This window comes from Somniosus microcephalus, chromosome 21, assembly GCF_052327205.1.
Source record: "Somniosus microcephalus isolate GS21.2 chromosome 21, FLI_Smic_1.0, whole genome shotgun sequence".
Lineage (NCBI taxonomy): Eukaryota > Metazoa > Chordata > Chondrichthyes > Squaliformes > Somniosidae > Somniosus > Somniosus microcephalus.
Window position 1 is genome coordinate 75,071,036 of NC_141007.1, and position 17,154 is coordinate 75,088,189.

The 17,154-nt window shown below is 54.4% G+C and overlaps 1 protein-coding gene across 1 annotated transcript in view; it reads right to left on the bottom strand.

The window, feature by feature from the left end:
* Positions 1–17,154, bottom strand: part of stxbp4 (syntaxin binding protein 4) — a 234,426-nt gene that overhangs the window by 156,784 nt on the left and 60,488 nt on the right. Inside the window, exons 9-10 of the mRNA XM_085964116.1 lie at positions 8,922–9,033; positions 4,651–4,769 (exon numbers count right to left, since the gene is read on the bottom strand). Of these exons, the coding sequence (XP_085820242.1) occupies positions 4,651–4,769; positions 8,922–9,033 (231 nt within the window). The remainder of the gene's footprint in view (positions 1–4,650; positions 4,770–8,921; positions 9,034–17,154) is intronic.

Consider the following 17,154-nt stretch of genomic DNA (forward strand, 5'->3'; position numbering starts at 1 on the left):
GTACCCCAACTATTTCCTCTTTAAAAGCAGCCCATTGTTCTATTACAGTTTTGCCCGCCAATCTTTGATTCCAATTTTCCCGGGCCAGATCCGTTCTCAACCCACTGAAATTGGCCTTCCTCCAATTAAGTATTTTTACTCTAGATTGCTCCCTGTCCTTTTCCATAGCTAATCTAAACCTTATGATACTATGATCACTGTTCCCTAAATGTTCACCTACTGACACTTGCTCCACTTGCCCCACCTCATTCCCCAGAACCAGATCCAGCAATGCCTCCTTCCTCTAATACAATAGCAAAATACTGCGGATGCTGGAAATCTGAAATAACAATGAATGAGTTCTGGTGAAGGGTCCCAGACCTGAAACGTTATCTCTGTTTCTCTCTGCACGGATGCTGCCTGACCTGCTGAGTGTTTCCAGCATTTTCTGTTGTTATTTCATGCCTCCGGAAATGTACTGATCAAGAAATACTTCAGAAATTCTTCCCCCTCTCTGCCCTTTACACTACAGGTAGACTATCCTTTATCCGAACTTCCGAAAACCGAAAACCTCTAAAAACCGAAAGTTTTTTCGTTCAGCGTAAGTCGTGCGCACGACATGACCAGAGTGGCGCACGACTTACGCTGAGCAGGGCAGAGGGTCACAGAGTTCCCTCCTGGGTAGGAGATTGCAGGCCAAGCCGGGCAGTGTGGAGGTGGTACCAGGAGAGTGAATCCAACAATACAGCGGCCGGTCCGATAGCTGCAGCGGCCCGTCCGATATTCTTTTCTCCCCCCGCCGACCCGACCCCCGACCCGTCCGATATTCTTTCCCCCCCCCCCACCCGACCCGACCCCACCCCCCGACCCGAACCGCGGCCCGTCCGATATTCTTTTCTCCCCCCCCGACCCCCGACCTGAACCGCGGCCCGTCCGATATTCTTTTCTCCCCCCCCACCTGACCTGATTTGCGGGCCAGCTTAGTAGGAGTCAGCCAATATCCGGCTTTCCAGAGAAGCAGGAAGGGGAATGAGACACGGAACAGTCGCAAGAGGTAGCCTGAACTTTTAAAATTTATATTAAATACAAATTTCCCAGTCTTATAATAATACCTTCTGAAATCCGAAAAATTCTGAAAACCGAAACTCAGCTGGTCCCAAGGCTTTCGGATAAGGGATAGTGTACCTGTATTACTATCCCAGTCTATATTAGGATAATTGAAGCCCCCCATTATCACTACCCTATAGTTCTTGCACCTCTCTGTAATTTCCCTGCAAATTTGCTCCTCTATATCCTTCCCACTAGTTGGCGGTCTATAGAATACACCCAGTAATGTAATGGCACCTCTATTGTTTCTTATCTCTAACCAAATCGATTCTGTCCTTGACCTCTCCAGGACATCCTCTCTCTCTAGCACTGTAATATTCTCCTTAATCAATACTGCCACACCACCTCCTACCTTTCCTTCCCTATCTTTCCTGAACACCTTATATCCAGGAATATTTAATACCCAATCCTGCCCTTTTATTGGTCTCCGTTATTGCCACGACATCATATTCTCTATGGTTCTGTATTGATAACAGCTTCACACATGGACTGGATACTCGGAGTTGGATGGTCAATGATTGCACTCAAAGGCTTTTCTCTTTAGCAACTTTGCTACTGGGCAATATGTACACGTTCTACTTTGGGACCGACACCCCTTCCTACCTGCTCACCCCCTCACCTGGAGTCATTCCGACTCCTCACCCCCTCACCTGGAGTCATCCCGACTCCTCACCACCTCACCTGGAGTCATTCCGACTCCTCACCCCCTCACCTGGAGTCATCCCGACTCCTCACCCCCTCACCTGGAGTCAGCCCGACTCCTCACCACCTCACCTGGAGTCATCCCGACTCCTCACCCCCTCACCTGGAGTCATCCCGACTCCTCACCACCTCACCTGGAGTCATCCCGACTCCTCACCACCTCACCTGGAGTCATCCCGACTCCTCACCACCTCACCTGGAGTCATCCCGACTCCTCACCACCTCACCTGGAGTCATCCCGACTCCTCACCACCTCACCTGGAGTCATCCCGACTCCTCATCACCTCACCTGGAGTCATCCCGACTCCTCACCACCTCACCTGGAGTCATCCCGACTCCTCACCACCTCACCTGGAGTCAGCCCGACTCCTCACCACCTCACCTGGAGTCATCCCGACTCCTCATCACCTCACCTGGAGTCATCCCGACTCCTCACCACCTCACCTGGAGTCAGCCCGACTCCTCACCACCTCACCTGGAGTCATCCCGACTCACCACCTCACCTGGAGTCAGCCCGACTCCTCACCACCTCACCTGGAGTCAGCCCGACTCCTCACCACCTCACCTGGAGTCAGCCCGACTCACCACCTCACCTGGAGTCAGCCCGACTCCTCACCACCTCACCTGGAGTCATCCCGACTCACCACCTCACCTGGAGTCAGCCCGACTCCTCACCACCTCACCTGGAGTCAGCCCGACTCCTCACCACCTCACCTGGAATCTGACGAAAGGTCATTGACCTGAAACGTTAACTCGGTTTCTCTCTCCACAGATGCTGCCTGACCTGCTGAGCATTTGCTGTTTTTATTTCAGATTTCCAGCATCCACAGTATTTTGCTTTGGTGTCACCTGGAATCCTCCTGCCTGCTCGCAGCTTCATGCCCCGATGCTGGCTTACAGATTGCCTGTGAAGCAAATAACCTGGCTGCAATAGAAAGCCACGCTGCACTACAACCGTATCGATCAAAATACTTGGTACCTTCCCAACAAGCTGGAGCTAGCCAGGACTATAGAACTTTCGTTACGGGGTTTAGCTAAAGTAAGACATTTGGGCCTAGAAATTGGGTTCTGGTCTTGCCAGGGCTGTAGCGCCAGAAAGTTTGCGCCAGCGGTAATGCGGCAGCGCCCGACGAAAATTCTGGTGCGCCGGGCCCAGACGGCGGCGGGTGCTAAAACCCTCCTTTAGCGCCTCAAAACAGGCGTGAACTTGGGTTTCCTGGCGCTAATCCCCCGCTGCGGCACCCGATGCGGTGCGGCAGGCGGGGGAACTGCAGGCCTCCTCCTCCTGTTAAGGAGGAGCTGCCTGCAGCCGACAACTGTCCGGCGGATTGACCCGACATCTGAGCCCGGCACCTCGGGGAAGTGCCAGGCTCGCATGAGACACTGATCAGGGCCGCGGGGGGGGGAATGCAGGAGTCCGGGAAGGGAGGTGCGGGCAGCCGGCCGCCGGGAACGCGGCCGGCCGCCGCTCCACCTTTATGCGCCGGCGCACACTGGGGGAAGACTCTGTTGCCAGAGTCTTAGTTGCGCCTGCCACGGGCGAGGCGGGCGCAACTGAATTTCGGCTTGGGGCCGGGTTACCACGGCAACCGGGACGCTGCGCACACCGATGACGTCATCGGTGCCGGCGCAGCGCTACCGGTCTACCGCCGCGGAAGGGCCCCAGGCAATTTAGGAACCGGCGCCAATTGCAGCACTAGGCCCTCTAGCGCCGCAAAATCGGTGCTAAGGGCACTGAATTTCTAGGCCTTGATTTCTAAAAGGATGTGCACTTTGGGAATTCAGAAGGTGTTGTTGTTAAAGCAATTCTAAATCGTGCCGAAGCCCAAGATGTTGTTTAATTTAATGTCAATCTTTCCAGTGTATTCTAAATGCTTGTTTTCTTTATGGTTTTTGCCTGAAGTTTCTTAAGGTAAAAGAGTTAAATATAAGTTAAATATAAAATTTAATCTTGTGGCGATAAAAAGGCATTTCCCCAAATTAAAGTACAAAACTGCGTTGCACCTGCTTGCTCCTATACCCACAACAACTAAACCAATCAGTAAGGGAGGCGTCGAGCTGGCAGAGAGACGCCCAGCACAGTCCCCCGGTGGCTGGGCAATGAAGAGTTAAGGGCTGCCTCTTGCTTTCTCTCCTCAGCTGGATGCAGTCTGCCAGCTCACTAACTGGAAGCAGCGGAGGAGGGGGCTGTAAAACGCCTCAGCGGCTTTATAGGCTTTAAACCAAGGAGTGGCAACACACTCACAAAATCAAATACATTTATAACACTTGGCACACACGGCAGCTGCAATTTGATGCAGGCACGTGTGAAGTGCTGCACTTTGAGAGAAACAACATGGAGAGGCAGTATAATCGAAGTGGTACTCTTTGGAGCAGGGTGCAAGAGCAGGGAGACCTGGGGTGCATATTCACAAATCCTTGAAGGTGGCAGGGTAAGTTGATAAGACAGTTAAGAAAGCGCATGGGATACATGGTTTGGTAAATAGCGGCACTGAATACAAAAACAAGGAAGTCATGCTAAACCTGTATAAATCACTGGTTAGGCCTCAGCTGGAGTATTGTGTCCAATTCTGGGCCCCACACTTTAGGAAGGATGTCAAGGCCTTGGAGGGGGTGCAGAGGAGGTTTACCAGGATGATACCAGGGATGAGGGAGTTCGGTTATGCTGAGAGGTTGGAGAAGTTGGGATTGTTCTCATTAGAGAAGAGAAGGTTAAGGGGAGACCTGATAGAGGTGTTCAAAATGATATGGGGTTTTGATAGAGCAAATAGGGAGAAACTGTTTTCTATATCAAGTGGGTCGGTCACAGAGGGCGGAGGGTCAAATGGGACGCCTGTCAGGGTTAAAGAATCAATAACTTACCATCTCCAGCTTCTCCACTTTCAGACGAAAGCTGGGATTGAGGGACAGTGACTTCCCTCGGGTGGCCGAACTCTGTGTCCAATCCAGAGTCACGTTAACTGAAGGAAAAGTTAGAGAAGCTTTGAGTTACATTTTATTTTATTAATGCTCTGTTCCAGTGCGATTATTACTGTCACTGCTTTCATCTCTTGTTCCCCCAAAGCTCCATTAGGGCACAGCTTGCCCTCTGCAGGAAGCAACATGAAAAACTGGGGGTAGGGGGGAAAACAGCGGAGGGATGGCGTGCGTGAAAGAGAGGGAGAGACAGAGAAAGAATAAGAAACAAAGAGAGAGAGTGAGAGAGAGAGAGAGAGAGAGACGTAGAAAGAGAGAATATAAGAAAGAGAGAGAGAGAGCGAGAGAAAGAGGCATGGAGAAAGAGATAGAGAAAATAAGAGACACAGAAAGAGAGTGAGACAGGGAAAAAGAGAGGGAGAGCGAGAGAGAAAAAAAGAGACAGGAGAGAGAAAGAGAGCAGAAGTAAAAGAGACAGATAAAGAGACGGAGAAAGAGAGAGACAAAGAAAGCGAATGTGTCCGTGTGCATAAACTTAACAAAAGACCCACTGACAATTCCCTCATTGTTTGGGAAAGGTATGTGACTACCTGTGTGCAGAAACCCGAAGCCCAATGCTATTTGTCTGTCTCCTTACATCGGCTCATCGCTGTCCTTTCTTCCAATGACCAATTGCATTAGGATTAAAATCTCTCCTTTCACTCAAATTCAATCAAAAGGCTGGAATACTTGACACTGCGTCCTTATCCTGCTAATCCATTACAAGGCTGCTTGGTACACAAATACAAAACCGGTACTTTTGGTTACAGTAACAGTGACACCTCTGGTAGGACACGGGCCCACCTGTTGCCTCACTCCCCTTATACTCAAGGCCTTGGCAGATTTCCAACTCCGTGCGTCTCGGAGCCTCCACCCACTCACTGGCTGTCTGTGGGACCGTTAGGTCCTTTTCCTTCCGACATTTTCCTATGTTCCTCATACTCTTGTCTCTGCATCAGAAGATCCGCTCCACAGAGACACCACCCAACATTGGACATTAAATCACGGTCCCGAGAGTCTGCTGCACTGTCGGAGGGGCTGTACTGAGGGAGCGCCGCACTGTCGGAGGGGCAGTACTGAGGGAGCGCCGCACTGTCGGAGGGGCTGTACTGAGGGAGCACCGCACTGTCGGAGGGGCTGTACTGAGGGAGCACCGCACTGTCGGAGGGGCTGTACTGAGGGAGCGCCGCACTGTCGGAGGGGTGGTACTGAGGGAGCGCCGCACTGTCGGAGGGGCTGTACTGAGGGAGCGCTGCACTGTCGGAGGGGCTGTACTGAGGGAGCGCCGCACTGTCGGAGGGGCAGTACTGAGGGAGCGCCGCACTGTCGGAGGGGCTGTACTGAGGGAGCGCCGCACTGTCGGAGGGGCTGTACTGAGGGAGCGCCGCACTGTCGGACGGGCAGTACTGAGGGAGCGCGGCACTGTCGGAGGGGCTGTACTGAGGGAGCGCCGCACTGTCGGAGGGGCAGTACTGAGGGAGCGCCGCACTGTCGGACGGGCAGTACTGAGGGAGCGCGGCACTGTCGGAGGGGCTGTACTGAGGGAGCGCCGCACTGTCGGAGGGGCAGTACTGAGGGAGCGCCGCACTGTCGGAGGGGCAGTACTGAGGGAGCGCGGCACTGTCGGAGGGGCAGCACTGAGGGAGCGCTGCACTGTCGGAGGGGCAGCACTGAGGGAGCGCGGCACTGTCAGAGGGGCAATACTGAGGGAGCGCGGCACTGTCGGAGGGGCAGCACTGAGGGAGCGCTGCACTGTCGGAGGGACAGTACTGAGGGAGCGCCGCACTGTCGGAGGGGCAGTACTGAGGGAGCGCCGCACTGTCGGAGGGGCAGTACTGAGGGAGCGCCATACTGTCGGAGGGGCAGTACTGAGGGAGTGCTGCACTGTCGGAGGGTAGTACTGAGGGAGCGCCGCACTGTCGGAGGGGCAGTACTGAGGGAGCGCCGCACTGTCGGAGGGGCAGTACTGAGGGAGCGCCGCACTGTCGGAGGGGCAGTACTGAGGGAGTGCTGCACTGTCGGAGGGTAGTACTGAGGGAGTGCTGCACTGTCAGAGGGACATACTGAGGGAGCGCCGCACTGTCAGAGGGGCAGTACTGAGGGGGCACTGCACTGTCGGAGGGGCAGTACTGAGGGAGTGCCGCACTGTCGGAGGGGCAGTACTGAGGGAGTGCTGCACTGTCAGAGGCCCCATATGTCCTCTCAGAAGGACATAAAAGTATCAGTTCTCCCCAGTGCCTTGGTCCAATATTTATCCCACAAACAACATCACTAAAAACAGATTATCTGGTTATTGCTGTTTGTGGGATCTTGCTGTACAAAAATTGGCTACCGCGTTTCCTACATTAGAACAGTGACTCCGCACGGTGCCGACCGGTACACGCCGCACTGTGCCGACCGGTACATACCGCACCGCGTCGACCGGTACACTCCGCACCGTGCCGACCGGTACACTCCGCTCCGCGCCGACCGGTACACTCTGTGCCAACCTGTACACTCCGCACCGCGCCAACCGGTACACTCTGCACCGTGGCGACCAGTACACTCCGCACCGCGCCGACCGGTACACTCCGCACCGCGCCGACCGGTACACTCCGCACCGTGCCGACCGGTACACTCCGCACCGTGCTGACCGGTACATACGGCACCGTGCCGACCGGTACACTCCGCACCGACCGGTACACTGCGCACCGCGTCGTCCGGTACACTCCGCACCGCGCCGACCGGTACACTCCGCACCGCGGCAACCGGTACACTCCACACCAACCGATACACTCCGCACCGTGCCGACCGGTACGCTCCGCACCGTGCTGACCGGTACGCTCCGCACCGCGCCGACCGGTACACTCCACACCAACCGATACACTCCGCACCGTGCCGACCGGTACGCTCCGCACCGTGCCGACCGGTACGCTCCGCACCGCGCCGACCGGTACACTCCGCACCGTGTCGACCGGTACACTCCGCACCGACCGGTACACTCCGCACCGTGCCGACCGGTACACTCCGCACCGTGCCGACCGGTACACTCCGCACCGTGCCGACCGGTACATACGGCACCGCGCAGACCGGTACACGCCGCACCGTGCCGACCGGTACACTCCGCACCGACCGGTACACTGCGCACTGCGTTGACTGGTACACTCCGCACCGCGCCGACCGGTACACTCCACACCGCGGCGACCGGTACACTCCGCACCGTGTCGACCGGTACACTCCGCACCGACCGGTACACTCCGCTCCGACCGGTACACTCCGTTCCGACCGGTACACTCCGCACCATGCCGACCGGTACACTCCGCACCATGCCAACCGGTACACTCCGCAAATTAGACTATAAAGTGGCACTAACTTGAGGAACTAGTGCTAGATCATAGAAGTTTACGGCACAGAAGGAGGCCATTCGGCCCATCGTGCCTGTGTCAGCCGTAAAAGAGCTACCCAGCCTCATCCCTCTTTCCAGCTCTTGGTCCGTAGCCCTGCAGGTTACGGCACTTCAAGTGCCTATCCAAGTACTCTTTAAATGTGATGAGGGTTTCTGCCTCTCCCACCCTTTCAGGCAGTGAGGTCCAGACCCCCACCACCCTCTGGGTGAAGAAAGTTCTTAAGTCCCCTCTAATCCTTCTCCCAATTACTTTAGTTGCTGAAACGTACAATTCCATTCTCTGCTGAAAGCTTTATTCATTCTTCCCCCTCCCCCAGCTTGTAATAAATTTGTGGAATAAGCTGCACACAGATGGTGGGTACAAGCACCTGCCGGCTACACAAACTCAGACGGGTGGGGGCGCCGCCTCCGCGTTTCTCACTCCCACTTGCGACCTGAAACCGCACAGTTGCCAAGGCAACCCGATGCACTGCGAGATGTGCAAAGGTTTCTCATTACCTGCAGCCTGTGCTAGCTATTGATTGGAGTGACTTTGACAAAGGGAAATATGAGAGAGCAGCTTCTTTGTTGTGATGTGCTGCAGCCTCTGCACAAGCCTCGCTCCAAAACATGGAATTAGTCCATTCATTCAGACCTTTGCAGCGAAAAGATAAACATTTAATTTATTTCCTTCCATTGCCGAGGAACCCAGATATACTGCCTGTCATTTCATCAAGATTATTCAACTGGTTATTTTTTTTGCCTTTGACGCAAAATGTTTGTTTCTATTACATTCAAAACATAGATTGCTAACCAGAAATAGAAAACATGTGAGCTGGGGGCATCAGCAGTTCTGGAAAAAGGAGAAATCCACGGACAGAGGAAATCTGAAATAAATACACAACAAAAGGCAAGTCCATCAGGGTCTGAAACAGGAAAACAAGCGAACTCATTGGATGAAGGATCACAATCAAACCTCCATCCTGCTCCTCGCTCTCAGACACTCACTGACCTGCTGTGCATTTACAGCAATACGTTTACACATGGTCACAGCCTTTGTCACGTTCCATGCTGGGTCCCATCAAACACTCCAGGGGCAGGTACAGCACGGGTTAGATACAGAGTAAAGCTCCCTCTACACTGTCCCCATCAAACACTCCCAGGGCAGGTACAGCACGGGTTAGATACAGAGTAAAGCTCCCTCTACACTGTCCCATCAAACACTCCCAGGGCAGGTACAGCACGGGTTAGATACAGAGTAAAGCTCCCTCTACACTGTCCCATCAAACACTCCCAGGGCAGGTACAGCATGGGTTAGATACAGAGTAACGCTCCCTCTACACTGTCCCATCAAACACTCCCAGGGCAGGTACAGCACGGGTTAGATACAGAGTAACGCTCCCTCTACACTGTCCCATCAAACACTCCCAGGGCAGGTACAGCACGGGGTTAGATACAGAGTAACGCTCCCTCTACACTGTCCCATCAAACACTCCCAGGGCAGGTACAGCACGGGGTTAGATACAGAGTAACGCTCCCTCTACACTGTCCCATCAAACACTCCCAGGGCAGGTACAGCACGGGTTAGATACAGAGTAAAGCTCCCTCTACACTGTCCCATCAAACACTCCCAGGGCAGGTACAGCACGGGGTAGATACAGAGTAAAGCTCCCTCTACACTCTCCCATCAAACACTCCCAGGGCAGGTACAGCACGGGTTAGATACAGAGTAACGCTCCCTCTACACTGTCTCATCAAACACTCCCAGGGCAGGTACAGCATGGGTTAGATACAGAGTAAAGCTCACTCTACACTGTCCCATCAAACACTCCCAGGGTAGGTACAGCACGGGTTAGATACAGAGTAAAGCTCCCTCTACACTGTCCCATCAAACACTCCCAGGGCAGGTACAGCACGGGTTAGATACAGAGTAAAGCTCCCTCTACACTGTCCCATCAAACACTCCCAGGGCAGGTACAGCACGGGTTAGATACAGAGTAAAGTTCCTTCGACACTGTCCCATCAAACACTCCCAGGGCAGGTACAGCACGGGTTAGATACAGAGTAAAGCTCCCTCTACACTGTCCCATCAAACACTCCCAGGGCAGGTACAGCATGGGTTAGATACAGAGTAAAGCTCCCTCTACACTGTCCCATCAAACACTCCCAGGGCAGGTACAGCACGGGTTAGATACAGAGTAAAGCTCCCTCTACACTGTCCCATCAAACACTCCCAGGGCAGGTACAGCACGGGGTAGATACAGAGTAAAACTCCCTCTACACTGTCCCATCAAACACTCCCAGGGCAGGTACAGCACGGGTTAGATACAGAGTAACGCTCCCTCTACACTGTCTCATCAAACACTCCCAGGGCAGGTACAGCATGGGTTAGATACAGAGTAAAGCTCCCTCTACACTGTCCCATCAACACTCCCAGGGTAGGTACAGCACGGGTTAGATACAGAGTAAAGCTCCTTCGACACTGTCCCATCAAACACTCCCAGGGCAGGTACAGCACGGGTTAGATACAGAGTAAAGCTCCCTCTACACTGTCCCATCAAACACTCCCAGGGCAGATACAGCACGGGTTAGATACAGAGTAAAGCTCTCTCTACACTGTCCCATCAAACACTCCCAGGGTAGGTACAGCACGGGTTAGATACAGAGTAAAGCTCTCTCTACACTGTCCCATCAAACACTCCCAGGGCAGGTACAGCATGGGTTAGATACAGAGACAAGCTCCCTCTACACTGTCCCATCAAACACTCCCAGAGCAGGTACAGCACGGGTTAGATACAGAGTAAAGCTCCCTCTGCACTGCCCCGTCAAACACTCCCAGGGCAGGTACAGCATGGGTTAGATACAGAGTAACGCTCCCTCTACACTGTCCCATCAAACACTCCCAGGGCAGGTACAGCATGGGTTAGATACAGAGTAAAGCTCCCTCTACACTGTCCCCATCAAACACTCCCAGGGCAGGTACAGCACGGGTTAGATACAGAGTAAAGCTCTCTCTACACTGTCCCATCAAACACTCCCAGGGCAGGTACAGCATGGGTTAGATACAGAGACAAGCTCCCTCTACACTGTCCCATCAAACACCCCCAGAGCAGGTACAGCACGGGTTAGATACAGAGTAAAGCTCCCTCTATACTGCCCCATCAAACACTCCCAGGGCAGGTACAGCACGGGTTAGATGTTGTATAAATATATTAAGAGTAAGAGGATAACTAAAGAAATGGTAGGGCCTATTAGAGATCATGAGGGTAATTTGTGTGTGGAGGCGGGCGACGTCGGTAGGGTTCTTAATGAATACTTTGCGTCTGTTTTCAAAAAGAAGAGGGGTGAAGCAGACATTGCTATCGGCGGGGGCGGGGGGGGAAGATGAAATAAACATAGTGAGAGAGGAAGTATTAAGGGGTTTAGCAGCTTTAAAAGTGGATAAGTCCCCAGGCCCGGATGAAATGTATCCCAAGCTGTTAAGCGAAGCAAAAGAGGAAATAGCAGAGGCCCTGACCATTATTTTTCAATCCTCTCTGGCTTCAGGTGTGGTGCCGGAGGACTGCTAATGTGGTACCCTTGTTTAAAAAGGGAGAAAAGGATAGACCGAGTAATTACAGGCCAGTCAGTCTAACCTCGGTGGTGGGAAAATTATTGGAAAGAATTCTGAAGGACAGGATAAATCTTCATTTAGAAAGACACGGATTAATCAAGGATAGTCAGCATGGAATTGTTAAGGGAGGGTCGTGTCTGACAAACTTGATTGAATTTTTTGAATGCGAAGAGTGGGGGAGATTGGGAAAGAGTGAGGGGCAATGGGGAAGAGTGAGAAGAATGGGGAAGAGTGAGGGAGAATGGGGAAGAGTGAGGGAGAATGGGGAAGAGTGGGAGAGAATGGGGAAGAGTGGGGGAGAATGGGGAAGAGTGGGAGAGAATGGGGAAGAGTGGGAGAGAATGGGGAAGAGTGGGAGAGAATGGGGAAGAGTGGGGGAGAATGGGGAAGAGTGGGGGAGAATGGGGAAGAGTGGGAGAGAATGGGGAAGAGTGGGAGAGAATGGGGAAGAGTGGGAGAGAATGGGGAAGAGTGGGAGAGAATGGGGAAGAGTGGGGAGAATGGGGAAGAGTGGGGAGAATGGGGAAGAGTGGGGAGAATGGGGAAGAGTGGGAGAGAATGGGGAAGAGTGAGGGAGAATGGGGAAGAGTGGGGGAGAATGGGGAAGAGTGGGAGAGAATGGGGAAGAGTGGGAGAGAATGGGGAAGAGTGGGGAGAATGGGGAAGAGTGGGAGAGAATGGGGAAGAGTGGGGAGAATGGGGAAGAGTGGGGAGAATGGGGAAGAGTGGGAGAGAATGGGGAAGAGTGGGAGAGAATGGGGAAGAGTGGGAGAGAATGGGGAAGAGTGGGAGAGAATGGGGAAGAGTGGGAGAGAATGGGGAAGAGTGGAGAGAATGGGGAAGAGTGGGAGAGAATGGGGGAAGAGTGGGAGAGAATGGGGAAGAGTGGGGAGAATGGGGAAGAGTGGGAGAGAATGGGGAAGAGTGGGAGAGAATGGGGAAGAGTGGGGGAGAATGGGGAAGAGTGGGGAGAATGGGGAAGAGTGGGAGAGAATGGGGAAGAGTGGGGAGAATGGGGAAGAGTGGGGAGAATGGGGAAGAGTGGGGAGAATGGGGAAGAGTGGGGAGAATGGGAGAGAATGGGGAAGAGTGGGGAGAATGGGGAAGAGTGGGGAGAATGGGGAAGAGTGGGAGAGAATGGGGAAGAGTGGGAGAGAATGGGGAAGAGTGGGGGAGAATGGGGAAGAGTGGCGGAGAATGGGGAAGAGTGGGAGAGAATGGGGAAGAGTGGGGGAGAATGGGGAAGAGTGGGGGAGAATGGGGAAGAGTGGGAGAGAATGGGGAAGAGTGGGGGAGAATGGGGAAGAGTGGGGAGAATGGGGAAGAGTGGGGAGAATGGGGAAGAGTGGGAGAGAATGGGGAAGAGTGGGAGAGAATGGGGAAGAGTGGGGAGAATGGGGAAGAGTGGGGAGAATGGGGAAGAGTGGGAGAGAATGGGGAAGAGTGGGAGAGAATGGGGAAGAGTGGGAGAGAATGGGGAAGAGTGGGAGAGAATGGGGAAGAGTGGGGGAGAATGGGGAAGAGTGGGCGAGAATGGGGAAGAGTGGGGGAGAATGGGGAAGAGTGGGAGAGAATGGGGAAGAGTGGGGAGAATGGGGAAGAGTGGGGAGAATGGGGAAGAGTGGGGAGAATGGGGAAGAGTGGGGAGAATGGGGAAGAGTGGGGAGAATGGGGAAGAGTGGGAAGAATGGGGAAGAGTGGGAGAGAATGGGGAAGAGTGGGGAGAATGGGGACGAGTGGGAGAGAATGGGGAAGAGTGGGAGAGAATGGGGAAGAGTGGGAGAGAAGGGAAGAGTGGGGGAGAATGGGGAAGAGTGGGGAGAATGGGGAAGAGTGGGGAGAATGGGGAAGAGTGGGGAGAATGGGGAAGAGTGGGAGAGAATGGGGAAGAGTGGGGAGAATGGGGAAGAGTGAGGGAGAATGGGGAAGAGTGGGGGAGAATGGGGAAGAGTGGGGGAGAATGGGGAAGAGTGGGGGAGAATGGGGAAGAGTGGGGAGAATGGGGAAGAGTGGGGAGAATGGGGAAGAGTGGGGGAGAATGGGGAAGAGTGGGAGAGAATGGGGAAGAGTGGGAGAGAATGGGGAAGAGTGGGAGAGAATGGGGAAGAGTGGGGACGAGTGGGAGAGAATGGGGAAGAGTGGGAGAGAATGGGGAAGAGTGGGGAGAATGGGGAAGAGTGGGGGAGAATGGGGAAGAGTGGGGAGAATGGGGAAGAGTGGGGAGAATGGGAAGAGTGGGGAGAATGGGGAAGAGTGGGGAGAATGGGGAAGAGTGGGGAGAATGGGGAAGAGTGGGAGAGAATGGGGAAGAGTGGGAGAGAATGGGGAAGAGTGGGAGAGAATGGGGAAGAGTGGGAGAGAATGGGGAAGAGTGGGGGAGAATGGGGAAGAGTGGGAGAGAATGGGGAAGAGTGGGGAGAATGGGGAAGAGTGGGGGAGAATGGGGAAGAGTGGGGAGAATGGGGAAGAGTGGGGAGAATGGGGAAGAGTGGGGAGAATGGGGAAGAGTGGGGAGAATGGGGAAGAGTGGGGAGAATGGGGAAGAGTGGGAGAGAATGGGGAAGAGTGGGAGAGAATGGGGAAGAGTGGGAGAGAATGGGGAAGAGTGGGGAGAATGGGGAAGAGTGGGAGAGAATGGGGAAGAGTGGGGACGAGTGGGAGAGAATGGGGAAGAGTGGGAGAGAATGGGGAAGAGTGGGGAGAATGGGGAAGAGTGGGGAGAATGGGGAAGAGTGGGGAGAATGGGAAGAGTGGGGAGAATGGGGAAGAGTGGGGAGAATGGGGAAGAGTGGGGAGAATGGGGAAGAGTGGGAAGAATGGGGAAGAGTGGGAGAGAATGGGGAAGAGTGGGGAGAATGGGGACGAGTGGGAGAGAATGGGGAAGAGTGGGAGAGAATGGGGAAGAGTGGGAGAGATGGGAAGAGTGGGGGAGAATGGGGAAGAGTGGGGAGAATGGGGAAGAGTGGGGAGAATGGGGAAGAGTGGGGAGAATGGGGAAGAGTGGGGAGAATGGGGAAGAGTGGGGAGAATGGGGAAGAGTGGGGAGAATGGGGAAGAGTGGGGGAGAATGGGGAAGAGTGGGGAGAATGGGGAAGAGTGGGGGAGAATGGGAAGTGGGGGAGAATGGGGAAGAGTGGGAGAATGGGGAAGAGTGGGGAGAATGGGGAAGAGTGGGAGAGAATGGGAAGAGTGGGAGAGAATGGGGAAGAGTGGGGAGAATGGGAAGAGTGGAGAGTGGGAGAGAATGGGGAAGAGTGGGGAGAATGGGGAAGAGTGGGGAGAATGGGGAAGAGTGGGGAGAATGGGAAGAGTGGGGAGAATGGGGAAGAGTGGGGAGAATGGGAAGAGTGGGGAGAATGGGGAAGAGTGGGAGAGAATGGGGAAGAGTGGGAGAGAATGGGGAAGAGTGGGAGAGAATGGGGAAGAGTGGGAGAGAATGGGGAAGAGTGGGGAGAATGGGGAAGAGTGGGAGAGAATGGGGAAGAGTGGGGAGAATGGGGAAGAGTGGGGGAGAATGGGGAAGAGTGGGGAGAATGGGGAAGAGTGGGGAGAATGGGGAAGAGTGGGGAGAATGGGGAAGAGTGGGGAGAATGGGGAAGAGTGGGAGAGAATGGGGAAGAGTGGGGAGAATGGGGAAGAGTGGGAGAGAATGGGGAAGAGTGGGGAGAATGGGGAAGAGTGGGAGAGAATGGGGAAGAGTGGGAGAGTGGGAGAGAATGGGGAAGAGTGGGAGAGAATGGGGAAGAGTGGGGAGAATGGGGAAGAGTGGGGAGAATGGGGAAGAGTGGGGAGAATGGGGAAGAGTGGGAGAATGGGGAAGAGTGGGGAGAATGGGGAAGAGTGGGGAGAATGGGGAAGAGTGGGGAGAATGGGGAAGAGTGGGGAGAATGGGGAAGAGTGGGAGAGAATGGGGAAGAGTGGGGAGAATGGGGAAGAGTGGGAGAATGGGGAAGAGTGGGGAGAATGGGGAAGAGTGGGGAGAATGGGGAAGAGTGGGAGAGAATGGGGAAGAGTGGGAGAGAATGGGGAAGAGTGGGGAGAATGGGGAAGAGTGGGAGAGAATGGGGAAGAGTGGGAGAGAATGGGGAAGAGTGGGGAGAATGGGGAAGAGTGGGGAGAATGGGGAAGAGTGGGGAGAATGGGGAAGAGTGGGGAGAATGGGGAAGAGTGGGAGAATGGGGAAGAGTGGGGAGAATGGGGAAGAGTGGGGAGAATGGGGAAGAGTGGGAGAGAATGGGGAAGAGTGGGAGAGAATGGGGAAGAGTGGGGAGAATGGGGAAGAGTGGGGAGAATGGGGAAGAGTGGGAGAGAATGGGGAAGAGTGGGAGATGGAGAATGGGAAGAGTGGGGAGAATGGGAAGAGTGGGGAGAATGGGGAAGAGTGGGGAGAATGGGAAGAGTGGGAGAATGGGGAAGAGTGGGAGAATGGGAAGAGTGGGGAGAATGGGGAAGAGTGGGAGAGAATGGGGAAGAGTGGGAGAGAATGGGGAAGAGTGGGAGAGAATGGGGAAGAGTGGGAGAGAATGGGGAAGAGTGGGAGAGAATGGGAAGAGTGGGGAGAATGGGGAAGAGTGGGGAGAATGGGGAAGAGTGGGAGAGAATGGGGAAGAGTGGGGAGAATGGGGAAGAGTGGGGAGAATGGGGAAGAGTGGGGAGAATGGGGAAGAGTGGGAGAGAATGGGGAAGAGTGGGGAGAATGGGAAGAGTGGGGAGAATGGGGAAGAGTGGGGAGAATGGGAAGAGTGGGAGAATGGGGAAGAGTGGGGAGAATGGGGAAGAGTGGGGAGAATGGGGAAGAGTGGGGAGAATGGGGAAGAGTGGGAGAGAATGGGGAAGAGTGGGGAGAATGGGGAAGAGTGGGGAGAATGGGGAAGAGTGGGAGAATGGGAAGAGTGGGAGAGAATGGGGAAGAGTGGGGAGAATGGGAAGAGTGGGGGAGAATGGGGAAGAGTGGGGAGAATGGGGAAGAGTGGGGAGAATGGGGAAGAGTGGGAGAATGGGGAAGAGTGGGAGAGAATGGGAAGAGTGGGGAGAATGGGGAAGAGTGGGAGAGAATGGGGAAGAGTGGGGAGAATGGGGAAGAGTGGGGAGAATGGGGAAGAGTGGGGAGAATGGGGAAGAGTGGGAGAGAATGGGGAAGAGTGGGGAGAATGGGGAAGAGTGGGGAGAATGGGGAAGAGTGGGGAGAATGGGGAAGAGTGGGAGAGAATGGGGAAGAGTGGGGAGAATGGGAAGAGTGGGGAGAATGGGGAAGAGTGGGGGAGAATGGGGAAGAGTGGGGAGAATGGGGAAGAGTGGGGAGAGAATGGGGAAGAGTGGGGGAGAATGGGGAAGAGTGGGGGAGATGGGGAAGAGTGGGGAGAATGGGGAAGAGTGGGGAGAATGGGGAAGAGTGGGGAGAATGGGGAAGAGTGGGGGAGAATGGGGGAAGAGT